This window comes from Anopheles arabiensis, chromosome 2, assembly GCF_016920715.1.
Source record: "Anopheles arabiensis isolate DONGOLA chromosome 2, AaraD3, whole genome shotgun sequence".
NCBI classification, from domain to species: Eukaryota; Metazoa; Arthropoda; class Insecta; order Diptera; family Culicidae; genus Anopheles; species Anopheles arabiensis.
The window spans coordinates 6,103,593-6,130,744 of NC_053517.1; the positions used below are offsets into that span (position 1 = coordinate 6,103,593).

At 47.6% G+C, this 27,152-nt stretch overlaps 2 protein-coding genes across 3 annotated transcripts in view; one reads left to right on the forward strand and one right to left on the reverse strand.

Moving 5' to 3' along the window:
• LOC120893465 (gonadotropin-releasing hormone receptor) overlaps positions 1-20,210 on the forward strand; it is a 37,868-nt gene extending 17,658 nt beyond the window's left edge. The window contains exons 3-6 of one of the 2 annotated variants that reach the window (XM_040295386.1): positions 6,497-6,680; positions 14,954-15,162; positions 15,261-15,386; positions 18,999-19,196. In XM_040295386.1, coding sequence (XP_040151320.1) covers positions 6,497-6,680; positions 14,954-15,162; positions 15,261-15,386; positions 18,999-19,157 — 678 coding nt within the window. In that variant the 3' untranslated portion in view covers positions 19,158-19,196. Of the gene's footprint in view, positions 1-6,496; positions 6,681-14,953; positions 15,163-15,260; positions 15,392-18,998 lie in introns of both variants that reach the window. The other variant, XM_040295385.1, reaches the window with a different exon arrangement.
• A 3-nt stretch (positions 20,211-20,213) lies between these two features.
• LOC120893464 (RNA polymerase-associated protein CTR9 homolog) lies at positions 20,214-24,457 on the reverse strand. The gene is made up of 4 exons (XM_040295383.1): positions 24,172-24,457; positions 23,981-24,079; positions 22,980-23,912; positions 20,214-22,898 (listed from the first exon to the last, which is right to left on the reverse strand). Exons 1-4 carry the CDS (start codon positions 24,211-24,213, stop codon positions 20,376-20,378), a joined length of 3,597 nt encoding a protein of 1,198 aa, XP_040151317.1. The 5' UTR covers positions 24,214-24,457; the 3' UTR covers positions 20,214-20,375.
• Between the last annotated feature and the right edge of the window lie 2,695 nt (positions 24,458-27,152).

The window sequence follows — 27,152 nt, forward strand, 5'->3', positions numbered from 1 at the left end:
TTCGGTAGCTTTTCCCCAAACGTTAAGAGGATAAATAATTTGAGCCGTTTTTAATAAACGTGTGCAGTGCCAACCCGGTTCGCCTGTCCGCTTTAGCTCGTGTGCGCTTCAGCCCATGTGATGAGCCTTAATGTCCGGCCTTAATCGTCATTAGTGGCGGCGGAGGCATTTTGCATTTTATTGTCCCAAATTTACACCGCTCTCGCACTCGCATCGGTTCGGTGGGCAAAACAAAACATTGAAAAAAACTTCCAAAACTCCAGAGCTTTCGTGTGAAGCTCGTGACTGATGGCGAGTAATTAATCTGTTTTTCGTTCGACCTGCAATAGTGTCAAACCCTGTCCATGCGAGTCCGAGGGCCTGAGATTATATGCTCAGCCAAGCTCATCGCGCACCGTACTATTAATTGCCCAGCCGGGGACCGACACAGACAGGCTCAAGGTCAGCAGCAGGGGAGGGGGAGAGGTTTGCATTAATTCATTTCATTATTAGTGAATCTCTACGAAATAACCGCGGGAGTGGGGTTGGAGGTGTTGGATGAGTCGGCGTCTAACTTCGGTTTGCCACAGTTTTGCAGATAAAGTGATGGAATTGGGCTTCGCCGAAAATCGCTGATATTGATGGCTAATTTGCAGGGTCGATGCGTTTTACCATGCGGCGGTAGGTAAATTGGTGGATTTGGCGGTGGCATTCAATTAGTGTGATTTTGTGTGAAGCTTTCCCGGCGCTTACGTGTCGGTTGGAATTCGTCTAGTTGGACCATCCATGCCAATCAAATTGAGCATCAATTTCTCTGTTCCGTCCTGTATGCAAAGGAGGGCGTAAATGATCTAATGAATCAGTTGCATACGCTGCTGAAATTATACGGCCGATTTAGTCAAACAGTGTTTCTTTTATGTTATATTTTGTGGATGTTTTCAGCAATGTTTTCAAGAAAGAATGTTAGACATTTTACGCATTTATCGTGAGAACGCCCCAGCGAGTTCATAGAAAGTGACAGCTTGTTTCATCAAAAGCGCTGGACCAACTCTTACATACAATACTCGTTTGTTAGAAAGGTTTTAATTGGGCTAGAATCCTGAAGGTGGGATGTTTGGATAATTTAAAGAGCATCAAATTTATCATGTTTAGTCTGCACAACATTGAAGACAACCAATCAACAAACAGCCGTGTAACATCTTTCACCTACCTCATCCTATCATTTCTAAACATCAAACAATTTTGTGTCCAATCATTCTCGTACATTTCGCTGACAGATGAGTGACATTAGCATCAAGCGATGAGTACCCCACCGCTATCCAGGTAGTACTACACTACCGCCCTAAATCAAAGCTACCTGAGTGCCTCTTGATGTTTACAAACCTACTAAACGCTCACCAGCGAGCCAGCGCGCCCTTTCCTATCGATTGGCTGGCGTGTATCGAGCCCCCTGTGGGAGAATGGTTGGGCATGAACATTGTGCCCACTTCCCACAGTCCACTTCTCGTAGCTGCGAGCGTGTCCAAAGCATTCAATTCGCAGAGCCCTTGGCTGCTACTGGGGAAGAGGGGATACGTTGGCTTTGTGCATTTTAATACACACCCGCGTTAAGCGTCTGCGCGTGTAGCTGCGTGTGAGAACACTCTTGTGCCACCCTTTGACCCGATGCACCCTTCCCTTCCCCGTGACATTGTTCTCGGGAAGCGCTCTCAATCGTTCGAGAACCAGGGTCCGGATATCTGGCAAATTGTGCACCGAGTCGAGCATTATGCACTTGATTGCAATTGCTATTATCGGCACACTGGTTTCCGATGCGGCTGCTGAACAACGAGCTGGTGGTAAATTAATTTCGTAACCATCCCCCGCGCACTCCGCTCTGGGACACTACTACGATATGTAGAAGAAGGCGGCACTGTGTGTGTGGCTGGGTTAAGGAAGATGGCCCAAAGCCAGTCGGTCGGATGCAAAGCGAGGGAAAGCAATTATGCAACCAACCGTTTGGCAGTGGAAGTGTGCAATCAGTGCGAGACAGTCGGCAACAAGTGCGTTACATCAACCGATCCTGTCACAAGTCCAGCTGCAGCCGGAGTTGGCCAGGCCGTTCGACTGAAAGGGGACCAATGTTCAACGAATACTCTTGCACTCGCTCCGGTGGTGTTGTCCGTTCAACTACTAATCAAGGAAGCAGAAGAAGCGTATGGTCTGCACGATACAGGAAGCTCGTTTGTGTTAGAAAACAAATTGCAAAACAGAGAAAAGGTCAAATGCTTTGACTGCTTCTCTGGGGGACTGAGTAGTAGTCGGGTTCTAGTGGTAAAGTTCATTGAGTTAGCAAGCATGCGCAACGTTGCAACTGTTTGATGGCAATAGACACTTGTTTCGTCGTAGTTTGTGGTTCACTTCCTGGTAAATGATGCTGATGACAATTGGCAACTATTGATATTGATTTTCAGAACTATGCTAGTATGCGCACTTCATGCGTTCGCTTCAAAAAACGAGTACATCAGAATGAGAGCAGCAATCATAAGGTCCTTAAACGAAGCGAGTGTAAAGTGATAATAGCTTACCAATCGAATTGCACGGTTAATTTTTGAAGAAAGAGTAATTGCAAGCAAACCAAGCACTTGATACAATTTAAATGACAATCTAAGCATCCCCAGGCCTAGAACATCCCTTAATAAAGTGGATGATAACCAACCATTGGATAGAGAAGCCCTTGGAAACCTCCTGAGATGGGTCCAGACAACCGAAACATCGATGCAATATAACTAATCGGCGCATGATAATTCAATAGCTTTGTGCTAACCTTACACGAACGATCCTGCTCCAAGCAGACAGCCGCTGGCAGGCAATCTCGGTGTCAATTTACATGGTAATTTAGACGCTCAACCACTTTATCTATCGTCTGCAATGAAGTCTTCATAAATGTACAGTAAAATGAAATTTTCCAACCAATGGTTGGTGAAATCACTGAGAAAATTGACATTATCGGTGGTTAACGGAGGAGTCTTTCCTTTTTTCTTTTCCACAAAATAATGATTCTATTTACACGTGTTTGTCGCTAGGGCACGCACCGATTTGTTTTCGTTATCGGGTATGCGATGTGTTTCATTCAAAAGTACAAAAGATAAAAGCAATATAATGTACCTGTATTCTAACAACCAGAAGGAGACAATTACTTCAGTTTCAAAATTCCAATAAAATGTTGGGAAATAAAAGCACAATAGCAAAGCATACGATTCCACAATACTAACCAACCAAACAAGAACAAGATTACTTAGTAAGCTACAGTGTTGCATACGTTTAGGCTGTATCGCGCCAAAAGTTATTTGTGTTATTAAGCGCCCAATTTCCAGCACATGTACACAGAATGCAAATTTTCTTTGGAAACAGGTCTTGATAGGAAAAATAATATCCTCATAGTCACACCTACTTGCTGTGCACCTAACGGTTGTGCCAGAGATAGGTAGGCAGCCTGTCATCTGATGCACACACGCATCTGCCGTTTTCTGCGTAAATGTCTTCAATAAAGCTCGTTTTCCGTGTACTCCAGATTCATTGTCAACAAGAAGAGCAATACCCACCAACTGTTATCTGCCTCGGCCTTGCTGTTATCAACCCACGCCAACGATCCGAGAGGTTTTCGAGAGAGCACCACCTCAAGCACCATCCTACCCAAACGGAACAGTGTGCCAAGGATGTAAGGCTCCAGATTCCAGATTATTGACGCGCACCAGCTACAATGCGCCACGCCGTACTGTGTGCCGCGCGCTCTTTTACGCCCAAACGCAATACCCGGGCACCAAATCAATTGCCAATCAAATTCAATAACGAAATCAAATATGCACACTCACACACACACAAAGCTCCAACCAGAAATGATCCATTTTTGGCCAGTTTTGGGAAAGATTGCGAAGTGCAAGCTCTCTGCTACCATTCGAGCAATCACGCTTTCCCCTCGAATGCTGTGCGTTATCCTGTGTTCTATGGCGGCGTTTGACGCGGAGCCGCGGGTTTTTTTTCCATGGAAATAATGGGTTGGCTTTTCGCCAGGAACAAATCTTTATCCCTTATACTCTCGGTCTTTATGGCCGGATATGGTTGACTGGCTGAGGCGGGATGAAATGCCACTTCGAACAGATTGGTTTTGGTGATTTAGAGTGCCGTGTTTTGACGCAACCACGCAATCAGTGCCTTTTTCGCAGGAACCAGTTCCTACCATTTGTTGTTCGGTTGTTCCTAGAACGTGTTTCATTGAATGGCACCACTAGAGTCGTTAATACAGCGAATTATGTAAAACCGGCAATTTAACGAATTGAAACCAATTTCGCTCGTTTTCTGTGTGATGTCTGGGAATGCTGTGGGGATCATTAGTTTCCCGAGATTTTGTTATTTAACTCTACCGTTTGAAAAGGTTCTAGTTACCAACATGCTTACAGCAACCCAGCTTTGTAATGTAGAGTTCCCAATTTTACAGAGCATTTCACTCGAACACAGCTTGACTTGTTGAGTCCATTCAGTACAAGCTTACAAAAACACGAACTGAACCATTGATGAACCCAACGCAGAAGTACGCAGGAAGGTTCGTAGTTGTTGACGTAGTGTCCTTTTTAACGCTTGGTGCTGATCTGTCTTCTGAGGGTACGTCGATAAGAGGGGACGTTGACGTTGCCTGCACCGAATCGTTCAAAACATCGAAAGTCCCTTTTCCTTTCATTCCTACCCAATATTTACGAAAATTACGCGTCCCTTTCAAAATCAAAACCTGTCAAGATCACATCGTTGTGCTGTTGTTGTTTGTGTGCGAGCTGCTGCCCCTTCCATGGCGCTCATCATGCCACGTCACGTTTCGCTTATTCTGCCGGCAGTGTTCCCGCTGGGCTGCTGAAGACCCACTGCAAAAGGAATGGCTTTCCGGCGGCTTAGATGCCAAGGTTATCGATGCTGCCAATCACTCAATTATGAAGTATCATTATTGACCGGTATCAAACGCAGGACACCCCTCGAATGATGGGGAGGGGGCGGGGGATTGGTGCAAGGATTTTTTGCGTAACATGATCCTTGCTTGCTCTTTCCGCCTACGCAACAGACGCGCTTGGGGTTCTCAGTTGACACTGTATACGCCTTACGCATTTGTTTACGCACGACGGTTACGTATTTGCTACCGCCCAGCATCTTCGATGCATCATTCATTCTAGAATGTGCTTAAGAAAACGAGAAATGTTACTTAATTTTGTTTGTAATTGTTGGGCGAAAAAGATGCTTCAAAAAGTCAGAACCGTGGACGGGTTTATTAAAACCGATGGGTGCTGAACGTCACCGTGTGCTGATTAATATTTAATTAGCGCAAACGCTGTACCTTCTGCGAAGACAAAACAGTAGCGACAAAATTGCCCGATGCCGCCAGCTCGTGCACTGACTGGAAAATCTCAAGTGTTTATTGTCTCGAAGGGACGGCAACATTCCGAAGAGTTGGAAAGCTATTATTAAACCAAGAGGACAATATTGGATTAGTCCAAAAATCACAGAAACCGGGCACGCAATTGTAAACAGGTCTAAAGGTGAGGTAAACTAGATTACTGATTTTTTCTCTCCTTCTCCATCTATTGTACGTCGAGGGTAGTATCATCGCCCACTCGTTCGGACTAGATAGTACCTGGAGTCTGGTAAAGAATGTACCGAAATTTTACATTTAGATTGTCTGCTATACAGTATTCAAGTCCTTTTTGGATCCTTGGCACGTTGGTTGGCGAATGATTTTCTAAAGCAAAGTTAACAGCAAAGGCATAGCATCAAAAACGCCGGAACATGCTCCTATCTTAAGATGCTACAGATCTTTTCAGATTGTTGTGTTTGCCCTCTAGACAAGTAACCTGTTGCCCGCTTTTCAGCCAACCGTTGCTCGATGGATCCTCGGCAGAGCTTTGCCCACACTCTGGGGAGGAGGATATGATTAGCCTTCAACATCGCCACTCTTCGGTCCAAATAACAACAACGCGCCGGGAATCAATTAAACTTTTGCGCACAAGCATCATTCATCCGCAATTCAGACCATCCCGAGTGTGCTTTCAGACACGCTCTCCATAAAACCGCGTACGGGGGGGGGGGGGGGGGTTAAATTTCGAACTTGTACAAACATAAAATCTACCACAAAGCACACGCACACGTGCGCACACCCCAACTAGTACAAGTTCAAAGCGCTCTCGATGTCCCCGCCAAGTCCTGGGCGCAACAAGATAAGAGCACAACGGCAAGCCCACCATCGTCATGATGGTGTATGAGATGCGGTAGGGCGTTCGATAGCCCACAACAGGGTGTACGTTTTGGACCGTTTGGGAGTTTGGGCCGTTCTCGGAGGATGCAGCGGCCACAGACAGTGAGCTGTAACCGGGTCCGGAGTTATGAATTTAAACCATACCAACTCGGGCGTTGGCGCTCACCCCTATCGCACAACCATACAATCGGTTTCTATCCCATTTTCTCATCTCATGGTATCCCTCTCTCCCTCTCTTTCTAGTGGATGATATTTCGGGTGGCAAAAGGACCGTTTGTGGAGGACTTTTACCAGTGCGTAACCCACGGCTTCTACACCGACCGATGGCAGGAGCAGCTCTACACGACCTTCACGCTGGTGTTTATGTTCATCATTCCGCTGCTGATATTAATCGGCACCTATTTATCAACGTTCATGACGATCTCAAGTAAGTATCAAGCTCCGGTAAAAGCCACGTTTTGCCCACTCGACCCACACAAAACAGAGGTCTCCCTCCGCCAACGAACGCTGCTGTGGAGGGCAGCAACTATAACGCCGCCTGCCGCCGGCTCGTGTTGCTTCCTTTAAACGATTCGATAATTCCTTTAAATTTCGTTAAATATTTAATGCCATCGTCGAAGCGTGCAGAAATCAAGACTGCCTCACAATTAGAGGCAGCGCTTGCTTTCCGTACGATGCACAGAGGTTCTGCTTTCTGCGCTGTTTGTGTTTGGCTTCCACTGCAAAGCCCCCCGAGCGAAGGTGATTAATTGCCCGGGCAACAATTAATTTAGCAAATTGAGATTTTCCCAAGCTATTTTTTCGTGGGAGGCGGCAAGGGACCATCCTTCCAATTGGAAGTTGCTCTGCATTGGAAGCGTTTTGGTTGTCCGGACTGGTGGCGTGCTCTGGAGTGGAATCAATCTCACTTTCTTCCTCACTTTCGATTTGTTTTTGCGAATTTTCGCTTAATGGTATGCACGGTACGGTTTCGATCTACTCATCCATTACGGTGTGTTTGCGTTCTTGGGAGGAATTCTTGTTTGTTGGGTCAGGCTTTTTGGGTACGCAAAGCTAAAGCAACTCTCAGCTCACAGTTGACGGGGGCCGAACGGTTCAATTTAATCAATTCGAACCTCGAACTCGAGCAACTTTTTAGCTAATTATTTAAATAAAAGTCCACTCTCCTTCCCTTTTACCGGTGGCAGCGAGTGTCGGGTTGGGTAAAGTTTTCCCGCCAAACTGATTTTATCGCGTTAATTGTGTAAGTGTGACGCAATTCTCGCTAAATGTCACGGTATTTTTCATTACAATACCCGCACCCTGGTATACCGCAGGTGGATGCGTTTGCAAGATAAACCATTAGTTTGGTGTGGGGGCCGTTTCGGTTAGGATTTCTTCCCGCTCGCTCCCAGGCAGAGGAGTGATTTACGCTCTGGCGCGGGATGAATGGCAACCAACAACGCGCTCGGCTGAATACTCTTTCCAAAGGGGAAACGAAACACTACCCACCGGCCAAGAAGCTTTATCATCGCTGTGCGAAACGCGGCCGCAAACGAAACGATTTTCGCTATCTAACCTCAGACCGTGACACACCATCCATCACGCGGTCGAGCATGAGCGGCTGTCATTAATTAGTTCTATTGGCACAAAATGAGGCCCACTCACGACACGTGGGCAGCACAATACTTTCAGGTTTAATGGTGTTGTTTTCACGTTGGTAGAAAATGCCACCGAAAGCAGCATAATACCGTGTTGCTTGCAGCAATGGTTTAATGATGCGTTGATTGCACGAAACACACGACCCCCCCACGGATGGCTGTGGAGCAACCAGATTCGGGAAGCTTCTTGTGCACGCCATTTCACTCGCCACTGGAGATAATAAACTCCACTCGAAATCATAGTCATAAAATATGTAAGCAAGACCTCTGTGTGTGTGTGATTGCATGCATGTGTGCTTTACTATTTGTTGCAAATTAATTAATTTGTTTCAAGAAAGATACAAACATACTTCATTGCATCACTTGCGCTTCCCAGACAGATTGTCTGAAGGATTTTCAAATCCGCCCTAATGTAGGCAATCCGCATTACAGAACGTTTGTTATAAAAAAGCAATAAGCACTAACTATTTCAAAGAAATGTTTGCTTTCTGCACTGTTGGAAAAGTAGCCTTCAAGCCATTAGAGCATAACCGTTGTCCTTCACTCGCTCGGCTTCACCTTTTCCAGCTAAAATGCCAGCACAAAAAGATCGAGCGAGTTAGACAGAAATTCGGTCTGTCTATTTGTAGGAACGTTTCTCTTTTACAAACACTTCTCAAGAACTACGCACTATTGGATTGGGGTTTTAATTAAAGAAGAGCACGGGGTTTTTGGTTGGAAAATTATTAACAAACGCTTACCAAAAACCATTCGCCCCTTGTTTCGAGGAATCATTCACGGCTTCAGGCCAGGTGAGAGCATAAAAGATCGCAGGGTTATGGACCGATCAAGGTGAACGCTTTGCCTAGCTTTCCATTCCGAACCCGGTAAACAACTTCCCTTTTGCAATTTTCCTCTCTCCCGAGATGCTGCTTCGGTTGGTGCAAATTGTGTAATTTTTATTTGCTCTCCGCACGCCATTGCACTGCACACAAAGGACCATGGCCCTGGTTCAGCTGCTGCTCGATGGCATGGTTTGCTGTACAGGGGCAGGCAAGGCAAAACGCAAACAACTGAGCTTGCGTTTGTAAACTGACCTTTTTGCAATAATGAATTCATTCCTGTTCCACGCTCGGCACATCGGAAGCACAGAAGTCCATCCCGCATGCTTTGCTACATACTTCTTAAAGCGTTCTCGATTTCAACCTTTTTGGGTAACCATCCAGAACCTTTTCCCCCGTTTCCATTCGAGTTTATTTAGGTTACGTCAGTGGCCCAATCTTTTTCTTCGTAGACAACCGAAAAAAGCCTATTCATAACCGTTTCGTTTTCACCCGATTTGCATCCGATCCAAAGCTCCATGGCAGACTCCATCAATCAGCAGAAGGGACGTTCGTCGTTTGCATTGGACGTCCGGCATACCTTTTTCTACGCTTGGGAGTGGCGTGTCCTACCATTCGCATACCGGGCGACAACGCCGAAAGGCAAGCAGGCAGTGGGGCAATTTGATCCGACAAATTAATGCCATATCATCACCGGGAGTGGGGTTGTTTTTGCCGACCCGGGCCAATCTAAATTGGTCCCCTTTTTCTGCGATGAAGCGCAAAAGCGGGGGGCTTCACCAGAACAACACTTTAAGTATTATGCGACAAACGATTCTCGCAAATGGCCCATAAAAAAGGGAATAAAATGCTCGAACCCTCGAACTAACAGTATCACCAGTCGGTTCATATTAAATTGGTGGAAAATTTAATTTCCTGAAAATGGCTGAAACTTTTACTGAAACTTTCTCGTTCATCATTGCAAAGCGAAGCGACTTACTGGTGCAAAAGCCATCCCATTGGCATCCAAATGTGTTAGTTCAATGGTCGCGCTGTCCCAGCAGTAGAAAGCTCACTTTCTAAGATGTTACTTTGCCAATGATCTCTCGCCAGCTGTTAAATCAATTATCTCCAGCTGCTGGACGCAACAATATCCATCGACAACCAGTGCAGCAACGAAGCCAATCAATTGGCACTGTCAAACGGTGAAATGGTGCAGCAACAGCTATGTTGCACCTGGTTAGTTTCGGTGCATGCATGCAACACGCTTTTCTCACAGCCTTTTTCCGTTGCCTTTTTTCCTACTGTGTAATACAACGCTATACGCTTCCATTTCAATTAACTTGTACCTGCAAGCTAAAAGCTGTTGCTGCCTGAATGATGGTCCAGCGCTCAACATATGCACCGAGCTGGAAGTAAAGACAACGATAATTGAAATGTACGACACGCCGTTTCGCACGCCAGAATGGTTGCTGGAAATTCATTCGACGCTTTTAACCTCAACGGTTGGTGCTTTTTTGGAATGTATTCTTTTAAAAGCTTTCTGCAGGTGGAACCTAAAAAACCTGTCCATACGTTAGGAGAGAATGTTATTGTGGGTTGCAAAGTGTTGAACGCTGATATGGGCAAAATAATTTCAAGAATCTATGCAAAAATGCGTCCGAAATGGGTTAAAAATTCATTTTAAATTCATAAGGAATTATACTTTCTAATTACGAACCCGACCAAGCTAAGCCAACCATGAGTGTGTAGCACAAAGCGTCGAAGCAAATAAAGTTTTTGCAACACGCCGTGCGGGTCGATGTAAATTCATACTACTCCCCGAGGGTCAGATCGGGACCATTCTCGGAAAATGTCCAAACTCACCTTATCTTCCCCATATGTCGACACTATGCGTCTCGGGAAAGTTCAACACAAAAAAAAAGGTCAGCAAAAACCGTGTAAAAAGGGACGTCCCCGGTTGGCTCATTTTCCTAGAATTCGGCCAATAAATCAAGGAAGCAAGCCTAACATAACCAGCAACAGCTGAAGTGGACCAAAAATATATCAACCACACACACACACATACGCTATCTGTTTCCGGGAGCGTCGGGAACGGCACACACAGGGTGAAGGACAATGCTACGAGTCACACAAACACGCACAGTTTCTCCCACCAAAGACGTACGAGAGCCAAACCCCCACTCACTGTTATGCCCGTACGCATACTACAGCGAATGTATGTTCTATTTTTAGTTTTATCCGAAATGTTTGCCCCTCGTTTTTATCTGTATCTGGATGTGGGGGGGATGGATTGTTGTTTTATGCTGTGCGCACTTTACAAACTGTCTGTTACAATATGTTCCTTTATCCACATTCCCGTACACATACATGCATGCACTCACACGCGCAGGGATACAAATTCACCCGCATACAACCGGGAATCGCATCAGCCGAAACGCGTCCGTGGAGCGTGGATGTGTGGAAACTTTCTTCGCCGACATTCTTTAACCTTTCCCGGGGAACTTTATAATTCCAGCGCCCAAGCAGGAGCGCGAGGGAAGAGCGGGAAGGGAAATCTGCCTCGCCCAGACCCGAATTCGTTGCTGCTGACACTTATTTATGTTCGAAACCCATCGCCCCGCATACAGCATCGCGCGCAGCTCAACAGCTTGCGGAAAGGGAGCAAAAAAAATAATAATAAAATGGCGCTACGGGTACTCGTGCGAGACGTACACTTAAACTTTCAGTAAAGCATCGCTTTGCGTGTCGATTTTACGGATTTTACGTTGCGTTGCGGCAAATTGTCGCTGCAACAGGCGCCAAACGCTTGGATAAGTTATTGCAGCATTCACTCAGCAGGCTGTTTTCCGCCGAATGCGCCTGACATGTATATGTATGTGTGTGTGTTTGTGTGAGACAGTAGCATAAATTAGATTATTTTGGGATCGAATCGTATTTCGATTTCGATTTCTGCGAAAAATCAAAACCAACACATTGAGCTCGTTTTATTGTGTGTGCAAAATGTGTACATGTTGCCTTCCTGGAAACCACCCGTAAAGAAAAAATGTGATAAAAAGCGTGAAAATTGTATTAAAAACGAAAACTTGTTCCTTTTACATTTTTCACACATCACACAGACCCAAAAGCAAATATTGAGGCATCACATTTACAAACAACGCCACCGGCACACGGTCGGTCCCGCCCCGAGCCACGTTTGCCGATGGAGCCGCCTGGTACGTTTCGGCGCACACGATGGCTGTGTGTGTGTGTTTTTTTTTTTTCGCAAAATGCCGCATAATCCGATTATTATAGTGTAATAGAAATAGGCTGCAAATGTGTGGTTCATTTCCACTGTGAGGGGAGGTATGCGGAAATGAATAAAAATCAATCATACTCATATCAAAGCGTTTCCCCCATTTTCAATATTTCCCGCTTCACGCTGACATCTCTCACCCGGACTGGATTTACTTGTTGACAGTGAATAGGATTGTGTACGGGCCTCCGGGCCCATGCCCCTAATCAAATTTTGTTGCTCACCATAGCGAGTTTTTTTTCTCTCTTCCTAGTATCTTCATAGTAGTTCGTCGCATGATAAATGATTTATTGCATGCCGCTCTCCGGCGGCTTTCGTGGCACGTAATTTAATTTGACCGTTTTGTTCTTATATTTATGAAGCGTGCTGTACTACCGACCGACCGACCGCTTTATTTATAACTGTATCACAAAGTGTAAGCCTTTTCGGCAGCTTTTGAATATGAAATTGTGTTGCGGTACACGCACATGCCTCCAACATTGTAAAAGCACGAGTGTGTGTGTGTACCACCACCGTCACAGCAGTGAGTTACAGGGTTTTCCAGGGGACGATCATAGTTGTGGGACACTTCCTTGACTCTTTCCTACTAGACTCTATGGCACCCTTTTTGGACAGGCTCCTTCGAAATTCGTATTGGATTTGTCCAACAAGGGTGCTATAGAGTCCAATTCCCATTACATTAAGTTCATTTCACGTTAGAAAGAGTTCATTAAGTGTCTCACGGCTATGAGAACTCGTGGAAAACCTTGTATTACTTTGGGCGAACGTTCTCACACCACCGCTCACCTCAAGCGTGTGTTAATCGGGTTAGCCCGCGTACAAACTTTCAGTGGAACTCATTTGCGGTCTCAAATCTTCTCAAAACCTGCCAGCAAATGGTTAGTGATGAGGAATTGTGCCACACTCCTTAATTCGATAAACGAATGTGATGAAACTTTCACTGCTCGAGACACGCTCGTTTCGCGGCAAACGTCAGCACTTGATTCATCAGAATTCTACCAGAATTCCCCGTAACTCATCCGTGAGTGGAAAATCAAATTTCGTTCTCCACACCACCGCGCAAACTTCATGCAAATGGTTTGAAAATTGTACAAAATTGTAGACGCTCGGTCAATGGAATGCTGCGAAATCGTTCCGAAAGGTTAATGGCGTCCCGGTGGCATTACTCGAGAAAGCGCTTAGGCAGCCCCATTTGTCTCGACGCTCACACACACACACTTTCAGTGACCAGACCAGTCGGTACGATGGTGGAAAACGGTGACGGAAACTGATCTACGTCCATAAATTTTCCACCACGCATCTGCACCGCCGTGTATTAACAAGCGGCAAGAATATGGTACCCGCAGTAGTTGAGACGACTTTAGATGGTAGCACTTCCCATCCTTATTGCCACCTCCTTGCCGTTACAGATTGTCCTTTTCGGTCGGCAATGGGTAATGGTTGGTTCTGGCTTTTAAATTGCTTGGTGTTTTCCCAGCCTCGGTTTGGTTAGCATAATTCCCGCTTCGAGTTGACAGCAAAACGTGGCTAAACGTGTCTCTTAGCATTGCGGCTTAAAATTCTCGTTGCGTTTTCCCCATTGCGCACTGGATGCTGTGTGTGTTTGTATGTGTTTTTCTTCCGGTTGCTATGGCACGCCACCTTTTTTCCATCTTTGCATCCATCCAGCCACCGACAGCATCATGAAATACGACACGCCTTGCAAAGTTTGACATTTCTAGACCATATTTCCCGCTTGCGCAAGGGGCAATATGCTGTGCGTGCGTATAGTAAATTAAATTTCCGCACAGGTACAAACGGACCGGTACGGAAGGAAGCCAAAACGAAAAAAAAAACAAAAAACAAAAAAAGATATGCCACTGTAAAGCCTGGAGAAAGGCGTGCGAGCAAAAGTGTTTCGGTGGATGGTAGCGCCTGCAGTGCTTCCGAAAATAGAACTTTTTCAGATATTTTTACGTGCACGCTCCCCGTTGCTAGCGCTTCACGGCATCGTAATTAATTAATAAACAGTTTCCTTTTTACTGAGAATGAGTTCGGTTCACTTTTTTGTAATGTTTATCATAACAAACAGCTCCACCCTTGTGACTCTCTCGGAACAGAGTTATGCATGCAGTTCTGGTGGCTGGCGGCATGTGTCGAACTCACAGCGTGATGCAGCACGTGTGAGACCTGCACGCCACAACGGGGCGATGTGTTACACATGTCCGCAAGGATATTAAATTTTCCCAGAAACGGAATGTAATCAAGCTCAATGTGAGGATCATTTTTATGACTAACAACCAGTACACGAGGCGTGTCGGAATCAGAAGAGCGACCCGGAACGTGCTAAATTAGTTTAATGAAACTTCAAACGGTACAGTTGTACGATCCAAACAGAAATCAAACGATTCCTCAACACCAAGTAGTGTCCATTTGCAATCGTATAAATTTTCGTTTAATATAAATCATCTCCCAACCGCAAAGATTAACGTATTTTTTCAATCATTCTGGATCATGCCGATGGTTGATGGTGTGTTGCAGCGCCTGCTTTGACCGGTAATGTTGTAATCTTCCCCGCAACGAACGATACTCACCCAGCCCAGGATGTGTATCGTCCGGGCTGCCGGGTTCACGATCCCGGGTGCCATTAAGCTGCCTTCTTTTTTCGGCCTCTCTTTTGGGACGTCCATTTCCTCCAAAACCACTGCATAACCTAAACCATTCCATAAATTATTGCCAAAAATTGGCATCGCATCACGGAATCGATCCATTTTTTATGTGTGCGGCAGGCGAGAAGATGATTCCGTTTTCGCTTCAAATTGCTATCAGTTTCACCTCCCCAAAAATACACACAACAGAAAGCTTCCTGTTCTTTTTTTTTTGTTGCTTTGGGCTTGTCTTTTAGTGGGTTTAATGTTCCTCTGGTGGGTTGTTTTTTCGTGCCTTACTCTGAACCATATTTTTTTTGCTCGTGAACGTTTTACAGGTAGTGAAAAAATCTTCCGCATCGATACGTCGGCCGTCGACCGGACGACGTACTATCGGCGCTCCGACACGAACCGTCAGCGGCTGATACACAAGGCGAAGATGAAGTCCCTCCGGATATCCGTCGTCATCGTGGTGGCATTCGTCGTGTGCTGGACACCGTACTACATCATGATGCTGATATTCATGTTCCTGAATCCGACCGAGCGTGTAAGTGCCCCCTCACCCCCCCGGTTGAAGGGGTTTGTCCGTGCGCCAATGTTTACTAACACCCTGTTTCCCGCCCTCTCTTTCCACCGCGCTTACAGTTCGGCGAGGATCTGCAGTCGGGCATCTTCTTCTTCGGCATGTCGAACAGCCTGATCAACCCGCTGATTTACGGTGCGTTTCACCTGGTGCCGATACGACAGCGACGCAATCAGTACAATCAACATGTAAGGTACATATACGCTCGTTGGCTCTAGTTTCGGTGTTGCCCCGCGCTAATGCTGCATTGCCGTCGCTTCGCTGCTTGTGTGCTGTGCGTCTATGTGTGCATATCAATCGCTATGGTGTTCGTCGCTTGCTTCTAAGTGTTGACCAGCGTTCTCGAGTTTGGGGCTTTATGTGGGTAAAGTTAAACAAATGGATTGCGGGCGTGCCGGGTGCCATTAGATTGATGCGTGCTCGTTCGAATCCGAAGGCGGCACATTAACGCCTGTGCTTATGCAACACTCATAGCACGGAATGACCATTCGTTCGGTAGTTACGCACGTTGGGAACGGGATGCAGCCGATGCTGATGCTCCATTGCCTAAAGTGTCTTCTGAACGAGCGGCCGAGCAAAACCGTGAATGGAATCCGTAAAGAGGGCTCTTGAGAAATGCCCAATGCAGCCCAAGGAGGATGGGTTTGATTTTGTCCCTGAAATAGTATTCTACTTCGTGCTATACTTATTCCCCTGTTGGTTAGATCGATTAGTAGACATTCTGGAGGGATAGGTAAAGTTTGAGCTGCTTTTGCTTCAAATTTTTACAATTTTGCCTAACAAGCATCCTCCTAAATTGAAATTGCAAAGCAGCTTTGCATACCTTCAGGCGCTTCACAAACACCAGAAATAATACTCTTCTATTTGGCGTAACGTGCTACGCGGATATGCCAGTCTATATAGGTTTTCGAGACTTAATTCAGTACCACGCAGCCGGATAGTCAATCCTTGCTACGGGGGGACGGTCCATTCTAGGCTTGAACTCATGACGGGCATGTTATTGAGTCGTTCGAGTTGACGACTGCACCTCGGGACTGCCACGGGAGAAAGAATACTACTTTAGCTAATTACGCTACGCAGTAAACAATCAATTTGCATACTTTAAGGGGGAGTAGCAAGTGGACAAAAACGCCTCAAGTTATGCAACCTACAACACCAAACCACCGTTTCATGTCCTTGTCAATGTGCTTATGTTTCCTTCTGCGTGGCTTTTGTCGATTCGGACTAATTCCATCAAAGGAAATCGAAGTAGTTTTCCGAATATGTCGTTGGCATTACATTAACGGTTCTTTGGCGGGGCGGATGACAATGCTATCGATGACGACGCACAAACTTGTCGAATTAGCAACCATAATTAGCTGGGTAAGAGCTCTTAAGCTACCTCGGAGCTCTTGCTTGCTAAATGGAATCGATTGCTAATTGCGTCCCATCCAATATCATCCAATACGACGTTATCGCTTCTCTTCGAGCTTCCTGGCTGTGGTCCAGTTATAAAAGTGGTCGTGAGAGATCATAGATGTACAACAAAAATCAACTCCAACTTTGCTGCAAAAGAAAACACCACAACGCTACGGCGAACAAAATCCCTTGCCGGAAACGCAATCCCTCCCATTAACAAAACCGCATGCAAAACGGGTTGATAGATGGATGAAAAGGACTCAACTTTTGCTTCCCCCTAACGAGGGGGGGGGGCAAATTTTGATAACAACTTTCCCTTTATGTGCGACGCTCGAGAGCGTTTGTGTTTCGGTGCAAAGTTGGTGCGCTTTCTGTCACGTGCCCCTTTTGATCCAAACAAATGGTTTCCTTGTGCCTGTGAAACAGAAAAGTGTTATCCGGGACCAAAGTTTGTCTTCCATCGTGATGGAATCACAGCTCGAGCTTGCGAAGATGCAAGAGAAAATATGCACAAAACTTCCTTCCAATTCGGAGACGCAAAACTTCTCCCGAATGATCTTGCCTTGGTGGGTTTGACCCGTTGCTTCGTCCCTTCATTAAGTGCCGCTACGCTACGGTACAACTTTAATGGAAACATATGATTGTCGCTCGATGGAAGGTGGAAAACCTCACAAACAATTTCAATTACCACGATATCCCATGCACCCGTCGTCGTCCACACATTGTGGCGGAACTTATGATTAAAAGATAAAATGAGCGTAACGACCATTATCACCCATTGTCGGTTCCGTGTGAGCTGGCCGGTCTTTGTCGCTGTTTTGCGCGATGCGATGTGTGATATGCTGCTCTTGAATGGTCGTATTTTTCTGCTTTTAGTGCTTTCGTTACAGCGTTTTCATATTTTACCCGTTACCTTTTTGTGTTGCCGCTTGTGAAACCATCCTCCGCTACCGTAGAAAACAATCTTGCTTATCTTACCTATCTCCTCTCCTAATCTAGCTTGTATATTATTTTGTCTGGAACATGGAACGAAGGCCAACCGCCCAAGGATAACATGCACGTTATCTTTGGCGGAATTTCTTGGAAATATTTTTCATTTTTCCCGCTACAAGGGGACGAAGGGTTGAGTTCTGCCGTTATCCTGCTTTCTCTACTAGACTGAAAAACAATATAAAAAAGGGACTAGCGGATATCCGCTGGGATGAAAAGCCCACAATCGCATGGTTGGCCATCCAAACTCCCTTCATTTCTACTTACCATCCAAACCGCTGCGGAAGCACCATCTGGTGCACGCTACCTCGAAGGACCGAACGTCGCACGCCCAACAATTACCATACTTTCCCTTTTAGATGTGCCAAAGAAAAGGCACCGAAAGGATTGGCCAAATCTTTTGATCAGCTCAGTTGCATAAAAAGCTCACGCGTTAAGCAAGCAAACCCCCAGAAATTACACCAACCTGCTGGGACATCATTCCGCTTATCAGACAAACAAAGAGCATCTTGCCCCGCTTGCCGGCTATCCCTTCAATGCTTCTGCTCCTAGGTGTTTTTGGGAAAGGAACAGAACAGCGTCTTAAAAGGATTACAGAAAAAGGTTAATAGACGGAGTGAAATGCGAAGCCATTAACAAAACCATAAACGAAACAACTTTGTCATTGCGATTTGCATAGCTTTAGGCGTTCTGTGTTGTGCTGTCTTGCGCTTCGCTGCCAAAAGGCGCCCCAAAGTATGCAACGCGTAGTACAGTGTGGTGACAAATTTAATGCATTTCACGCCGTTAAAAGCGTGTTTTGTGGGGGAAAGAAAGAGAGTTCTTTGACAACACGGACAGTTCACCATCGGTGCTGTAGTACTTTGCGCAAAAATCAATTACGCCGTACATCAAACTATAGTTACACCGTGTAATGTGGAAATTATTTAGATAACGCGCGTTTCTTTGCTTGGTTGTTTCGCTTTTACGCTGATTGATTTTAGACGTTGCCACAAAGGGATGTGAAGTTCAATTTCGTTATCGTATCACATGTACCCGAAGCTTCTGCTAGTCGTGTACTTCATCGGTTGGGCGTTTGCTCGGCAAGCTAGAAAAGGGGTGCCACGCCGTGATATGGATTATGTTGATCTACACTAACACACATACACATCCACACAGGGCTGACTTTGCACAACTGATGCGATCTCATCATTTTCGCATCAGCGCACTTCTTTAACGCTAGACATATTGTGTTCGTGTTGAATGGCCATCAAAAAAGGGGAACCAGAGAACAAATCCTTCTATCGTAGATGCCCTGAAACCATTAAATATTGAAAAGAAAAAAAAACATGCTGAAACCATCTGTTGATCATTTGCTTTTTCTCTTTCTTTTTTCTGTTGGATTGCTCTTTTCCTTTCCGCTCTGTTTGCAGGGAAGGCTCTGTGTACTTTCAGCGGTCGTCCACCTTCAACCATCACAATGGCCACCAGCGGAACCTCAACCCGCACATCAAGTTTTCCAACTCGCACTCCAACCTGCCGGAGGAGATATCGCTCATGTCGCTGGAAAAGGATCTCCGCAGCCTGGATGAGAACGTGAACCAAATCCACCAGAAAGGTGGTGGTGGTGGTGGGGGAGGAGGAGGCGGAGGAGGCGGAGGAGGTGTTGGCGGTGGGATCGGGCTCAGCCTAGGCGGAGCGGCCGGTGTCGACGGGTCACGGCGGATCAAGCGGCGCAGCTTTGCCAGCAAGTTCCTGTCCTTTTCCCGTCTGCTGCAACGAAACCATCCGACTAAGCTTTAAACCGGGGCTTAAAGCTTGCACACGAAAGACAAGGCGCATCGATCGTGACCGCGCTCGTGTTTGTACATACAAGGCAAGGTGATACCATGGCATGGCAAATGGAAGTTAGTTGCTCTCTCGCTTAGGTTTAGTGTATCGTTTAGACAGGTTAATTGATGTAGAAGTAAGCGAATTAAGTGTTAAGCTCACTCTCTCTCGCTACGGAGACACTACAGGCAGGGCCTGAGATTAACGAGCGTATATGTGTGTTTGTCAGTATCGACGCTTAGTGCCACGTGGCAAGTACTTGTTGGGTTGTAAACCACCAAAACAATCAAGGGCAGCTAAAGGGACGAGCAGAAGGAGTAGTAACGCATTTTAACGCATTCCAGAGTCTATTACTGTGTTTTTGTACAGCATTGCGGAAGTTGTGTTTGAATTCAGAGAGGTCTATTGCCGCAGCCGCAAAAAAGACAGGCGAACGCATCAAAACTGCTAAATAGAAATGTTACAAAAATGAGAAGAACAAAAACTAGCATCTATGTGTGTTAAGGAGATGTGGAACAAACGGTTTAATGCAGGGAAATGTCAACAGTGAGTGTAGAAGAAGAATGCACGTGACGAGAGAAAAAAAAACGAAAGCAAACTGATGTAAAGAGGAATTGCACCCAAAAAGGCTTAAAAAAGCTCTTACAAACATAACATAAAACAGGTTGTTGAACTGATGAATTGCCCGCGCCCGCGGGGCAAAGAAGCGTTGTTGTACAATGTTCCTTCGTCGCGGAGAGGGAGAAGGAAGGCGGCAGAAGGCGGAAAACATATATACATATATATTTTTTAATAAAACTAAACTACAATTACAACCCTGCCGTTGTTTGGATGCTGTTTCCAGTTGGCTTAACTTTATTCGATTCAATACGATCGGTTTGCTAAAATCTAGCTGTCTTCTTTACACTTAAAAACTGCACACACTACCGACGACACCCCCTGGCACCCGTGCGTCCGGAGGGTGGACGAAGAACCACCATTCACTCCGATTCCGAGCCCGAGACGGACTTGCGCGAGATCGGCGATGCCTGTCTACTGCCCGAGCCCGACCGCGACCTGGACCGCGATCCGGACCGCGAGCGGGACCGCGAACGGGACCGGCGACTTCCCCGGCTTCCGCTGCGGCTGCGGCTGCGGCTACGGCTGCCGCTCTTACGGCTTCCAGCGCTCTGGCTGCGGCTACGCGACCGGCTACGGCTGCGACTTCCGCCCGATCCGGAGCGGCTTCTCGAGCGCGATCCTTTCGCACTGCCCGATCGGCTACGGGAGCGGCTGCGCGAACGGCTACGACTACGCGAGCCACTGCCGGCACGGCTACCGGCCCGGCTGCCCGAGCCCGACCGCGACCGGGACCGTGAGCCCGACCCGGACCGCGACCGGGACCGCGATCGACGCTGCGACCCATCCGAATCTTCTTCGTCCGACGCGATGCGGCGCTTGCGCTTCGTTGCCGGCGCGCCCGACTCACCGCCCGACTCGTCCCCGCTCGCTATCTTCAGCCGGCTGTCGTCGCTGTCCGACTCGCTCGTCGACACGGTGGCCTTCGACAGGATGCGCCCCTTCTGCTTCTGCGACAGCCCTTCGTCCATCGCCTTCTGGCGCTTCTTCTGCCCGCCGGATGCGCCCTTCTTCTTGCGCTTGCGCGAACCTTCGCCCTCCTCCTCCTCGCTGTCCGAATCGCCACCACTTCCGCGGCGTGCCTTCTCCTTGCGCTTCCGACTGCCGCCGCCCTGCGATTTGCGCGGCTTCTTCTCGCCCTTGCGCTTCCGCTCCTTGGGCGCTCCCGAGCCCTCCTCGCCGCCGCTACCACCGCCCCCACCGACCTCACCGCCGCTTGCATCCGAGTCGGAAATGTAGTCCTTCCGTCCACGGCCACCCTTCTTCTTCGCCTCCGGCGCCGGCTCGGCAAAGAACAGTGCGTTCTTCGTCTTCTCCTTGTACTCCTGGCGCTTGAGCAGCATCTCCTCGTGCGCCTTGCGGCGCATCTCCTCCATCCGGCGGCGATCCTCCGCCTGGCGGCGCTTGAACTCTTCCCGCTCCAGCTCCTGCTTCTGGCGCAGCGAGCGCTCCTCTTCGTCGATCTTGCGCGCCCGCGACACGTGGTACTGCGCCTGCTGCAGCAGATCCTGGCACTGGTTCGCTTCCGTCTCGGCCAGCGCAATGTTGTACCGCGTCTTGTCCCCGTGCACGGACAGGTAGGTAAAGTACTTGTGCGCCAGTCCGAGCTCGTGCACCGCCTGCAGCACCACGCTCAGGACGGACTTCTCGTCGCGCAGCACAAACGTGGCGAGCCGCTGCAGCACGAGCGCAATGTTGAACAGCAGCACCGTGTCCTGCGGCGCAACCCGCCGCGCCTTCAGCAGCGTCATCTTCGCCTCCTTCAGCTTGCCCGCCCGGAAGTAGGCCCGGGCCAGGTACTGCATCACCTCTACGTTGTTGTGGCGGTAGAACTTCTTCAGGCAGTTTTCGTACATCTGGATCGCGCTAATGTACTGCTTCTGCTCCACGTAGATGTGCGCAATGTTGATCCACACGTCGCAAAAGTCGGCCGTCGCTTCGCGCACCTGCGCAAAGATGTCGCGCGCCTCAATGATGCAGCCCTTGTGCGCGAGCACGGCGCCGATCCCGTTCGCCGCCCATATGTTCTTCGGATCGTTGCGCAGCACCTGCTTGTAGATGGCGAGCGCCTTCTCCTGGTGCTTCTTTTCCTTCTCCTTGTCCCGGTTCGGCTGGTGCAAGCTTTGCAGCCAAAAGTTGCCGAGCGCGATGAGCGAATAGGCGTCGCTCGAGGTGGCCGGATTCTTCAGAATCGTCTCAAAGTTCTTCTGGCCCAGCGTCCACTGCATCTTGGCGAGATGCAGGTTGCCGAGCAGCGACCGGGTGTCCGGGTTTTCCATGTTAATCTTCAGCGCGTCCTTGAAGAAATCGGACGCCACGAAAATCAAACCCTTGTCGCGGGCCATACACCCCAGCCGCAGGTAGCAGTCGATGTAGTTCGGGTGCTCCTTCAGGATGTCCTTGTACAGCTTGTCCGCCTTGTCGAACACGGCCATCGCTTCGTACAGCCGGGCCAGATTGTACGTCATCGAGACGGAGATGGAATCGTAGTACTGTGCGTCGTGCTGCGCCTCAATCTTGGCCCGCTCGATCGCCTGCTCCAGCTTCGACATCGCCTCGTCCAGATTGCCCAACCGGTAGTGCAGGGCGGCCACGTTGTTCAGTATCTCGGGCGGTATGTCCGCGTTCACCTTCTCCGTCAGGATGCTCGTAGCGGTGCCGTACGCCTGCAGCGAGCCTTGCAGATCGTTCTGCTCCAGGATTTGGGCCAGCTCGATCCACGCCTCCACATCGTCCGGGAACTGCTCCGTTACCTTCTTCAGGTGGTTCTTGGCAATGTCACGCTTCGACTGCGAGGAGGAAGTCGCGTACAGGGAGCCCAAAATCTTCATCGTCTCGTAATTGCCCGGCTGTGCTTTCAGCACCTTCTCGAAACACTGTGCAGCCTGCAATCAAAACCAAAAAGCCCCGTTAGCTCTCACCGTTCGTCCGTCCGTCCGTCCCGCACCCTGTTTTCACCGACTTACATTTTCCGAATCGCCACGATAGATGTACATCTGTCCGAGACCGAAGTGGGGCAGCACAAAGTTCACCGGCGCAAACTGCGTCGACTGATAGTAGTACTGGAACGCCTGATCGTAGTCGCGCTGCACGTGGAAGGCGCGTGCCAGCTGGTAGCAGCTTTCCGCACGCATCGCTTCGTTTTCCGTATTGTGGAAGGCGTGCAGCGCCAAATGCTGCACCTTCTGGTAATCCTTCTTGAAGAAGAAATGGTTCGCCAGATGGTTCAGCACCATCGGGTTGGTCGAATCGATCGTGTACGCCTTCGACAGCATCTGCACGCCCATCCGGTTCGATTCGGGCTCGTGCAGGTTCAGCTTCAGGATGGCCAGCCCGACCAACGCACCAACGCACTGCGGCTCGAGGTCGAGCGCCCGCTGGAACGCTAGCTTCGCCTTGTCCGGATTGCTCAGCTTCAGAAAGCAGTGCCCCATACCGAGCCGTACCGCGGCCGGACAGTTCGGGTTGGTCCGAAGCGCCTTCTTGTAGAACGCCAGCGCACCCCGATAGTCCTTCTTGTTGAACGCGATGCACGCCTTGCCGAGCAGCGACGGTATGTTGGAGGGCGATTGGTTCAGCACAAAGTTGAACTGTGCATCGGCCTGGTCCATCTTGTCGCCCTCCAGCAGACAGAAGTACGCACGGCCGAGCAGATGGTTCTGATCGTACATGATGATCTTGTCCGCGGTCGTGTAGAGGAGCGTCGCCTTCAGGAACAGGTCGCGCTTCTTGTCCTTCGACTTTTCCCGGTTGGCTTCCTGCACGTAGTACGCGGCCAGCATATCGTACGCACGCATCTGGTCCTTCTCAAAGTCCCGATAGTGGATGTTGGCGTCCACGCGGGACGCCTCGAGGATTTTGATGAAATCATCTGTTTTCTTTTGCTTGTAGTACGCCAACTGAAAACGGGGGAGGGGGGGGGGATGATTACCATCGAAAATCCGGTGCAAAACGCGCCTGCACTTACCGCGACCGTCACCCACGTATTGAGCTGGGAGCGCTCCTGCCGCAAGATGCCAAGCACCTCTTCACCCTCGGGAAGCTGTTCCGGATCGAGCTCTATAACCTGTTGTGGGAATATGCGACACGGCAAACGTTGGAAAGTAAGTATCGGTCGAGAAGACCGCCATACAACTCGCAGAAATCCTGGCATCATACCTCGTCCGTGTCCCTCAGCGGGATTTCAATCGGTGCAGCCATGATGTTTGCCGCGCGGCCTTCCGCACAGAAGACGACGTAATAAACACACTCTCAGCGCACCCACGTACACAATCTTACTTGCTATCAGGAAGAACTGCACCACTGTGTGCAAATATCACTAAACTAAGCACCAAGTTTTCGTCGCTTTTGTAAAACACTTCAAACTTTAAGATAAATTTTCACCAAACCACAAACAACGCACCAAACGGTGTGGAAAGGGCCGTGTGTTTGTGTGTGTGTGTTGTGACAGTTTCGTGCGGCTAATGTCAAATCAATTTAAAGCGATGGGTTGATTTCTGGCGTTCGTTTCAACAGCGCCATCTGTGAGTGAGGTTGAGATTCTGTGGATTAGGCTCCTCCCATTTTTTGAAATGGCAATGGTGGTTGCATCTTGAATTTAAAAAATATTCAATATCCTTAAAACGTGATGTTCTGAATCGACTTAACTTTTTCATTTATTTACATTTTACTTCAGGCACACGCTATATTTCTCAAGGTTATTTAAAATATTTAAGGAAAAACAATAACAATAAAAATAAATGAATCAGAACAATCCAAATCCATGCTAAGGGACAGTAAGAATACGAAATAATCCAAAACAATGCTCTTTTTTACCTACAACTATCGCTTTCCAGTCATTGGAATTAACTTTGGTTGCCATTTAACGGATCAGACATTTTACCTCGCCCAACATTTCACCTCGCCCGCTTCATTCCTTTGATTTGGTTGATAAATAATTGTTGCCCATTTACGACGGTCCTCCCGGAAAATGGGCAACCGATCGGGAAGCAACACCATATTTCCGTCGTTCCGCAGCTGCCAACGATTAGATACAGCCGGAACGAATCAACCAAACTCATCTCAACCTTCCCCTCAATCGCCCTCAGCGCGCGCACACGGTCCTCTCCCCGAGTGCTAAGTACTTTTTATTTGGCGTTAAATTTCCAAATCAATAGCATTAAAGCAAATAATGATGAGTGCGACTGCGTTCCGTGTGTCTGTTTCAATAAAAGCATCCCCATTTTGTCCTGCGCTAACCGGGGCCTGAATTGCGCACAATTCTTTACGCAGCAACGATTCGGCGATGTCCTTTCGATTGCGTTGTCCTTTTGTGCTTGCGCGTTCGTTCTGTGTGCTTGCGCAGGACACAGCACAGGCGAGAACATAGCAGCCTCGGGCCACGAATTTCATTAGAAACATAAAAGGGCGATCTGTTGGCAGGAATGAAAGGAAAACGATTAATGCCAATTATATAAAAAAAAAACCCCGAGAGAGAGAGGATGAACGACGAGTGCGTTTGTCCTTCTTCTTTTTCATTACAAATACTAGAAATATGTACAATTTCCTTTCCTTTTTTTTCACGTAAAAGTCATCCTACACAAATCATCCGCCAGCGCAACGCGCATTGTTCACATGTTTTCGGCGTACGATCTCGTGCGCGGCACAGGCTTTAACCGGCTTGCACGATCAAGATCCTCACCACACCAAAACACCAGGCCAGGTGCAGCTGAAAAAATCTGTCCTGCCAGCGCGCACACACACACACATGGCCATGCCACTTTCGGCAATTTTATTGATAAACACCCCTGGCTGCCCCCACACCGTTTCGAATGCTGGGCATTCGATCAAACCTTGACAAAGCGCTCAGGGACAGCGCATCACATTCAAAAGGATTGCTAACAATTGGCAGCCACCGTTGGGCCTGTTGGGCCTGGTCCTTTGAGGGTTTCCCTTCCACTCTCCGCTCGAGCCATTTTTGGATATGTGTAAACAAATGTTATTTTATTGCGGCACGATTGGCCTTTAATCCATTGGCCTGGGCAGGGTAGTGCAGGGGGTAACAGGAACGTCTGTTGTTGATGGTGAATTCGTAATCGAACAACCTATTAAATGCATTAAGATTTTCTTCATTGTTCGAATAGATTTGGGTGGAAGGATGGAAGAGGATCACTCTTATATGGAACCGTTTCGTTTTCTAATTTAATTTGTTGATTTTTATGTTTTCTTTACAACACATTTTCCCATTCTTTATTGTATATTTTTAGATGTTATCAAACATTTGGTATGAGTTTTGCATAGTTTCTTCACATTTCTTGCTTTATATACTAACTATTAATCTATTATTTTCCAGTTTTGGTTTATTTTTAATATACAAGAGACCTTTTAGAGACTTTTGAGTTTGTGTGCATATTATTTTTCTAATTTCTTTGCTTTACTCCAACAGCCTCTAGCAATCCCATTCATTTACCTTTATATTGCCATTTATCTTTTGCCCTTTCCTTATCGATTGCCACATTTTGAAGGTATTTGGGGACGCATTTTCGTGTATATTTTTAAATGTATTATTACCGAAAATAAACCCCCATCAAAAGTACAATTTAACTAAAAGTCTATAATTACTCACTTGTGCCGATTAAAATGCTCCCATTGAAATACGTACGTTTGTGTTGTGATTTACGGAGCCAATTGATTTAATATTTCAATGTCCTTCCTTTGCGGGCACACTTCACCAGCAAAACAAAACAAAAAAAAAACTCCTAAAAAAACCCGTGAAAGTAAGAAAGTCACCAGTAGATTTGAATGTGGGAAAATTCAACGTTCAAGAAAGCCGAAAGCCACCTCCATCTTCCCGATTGAGCAGCAGCAGCAGCTTGAGTTGACATTGATAGGGGTGCTTGAAAAAAGGGTTCGCGTTTTGTGCTAAGAAAACTGCACCAAACAAATGCCAACAGCAGCGGCAGCAACAGGCGCTGGTGACATGCAAAGGAGTCACCGTTGAAGTGGTGCGAGTCGTGGTGACATTCGGTTAAGAGAGCCCCACTCGAAACCCATTCCCGGTGTACGTTCCCACAAGTCAAAGGACACAGCAATGCCGAAAGGTCCCGCTTGCTCCTTCTCGCTTGGACCTTTGGACCTATGAACGTGCATAATTAATCAAT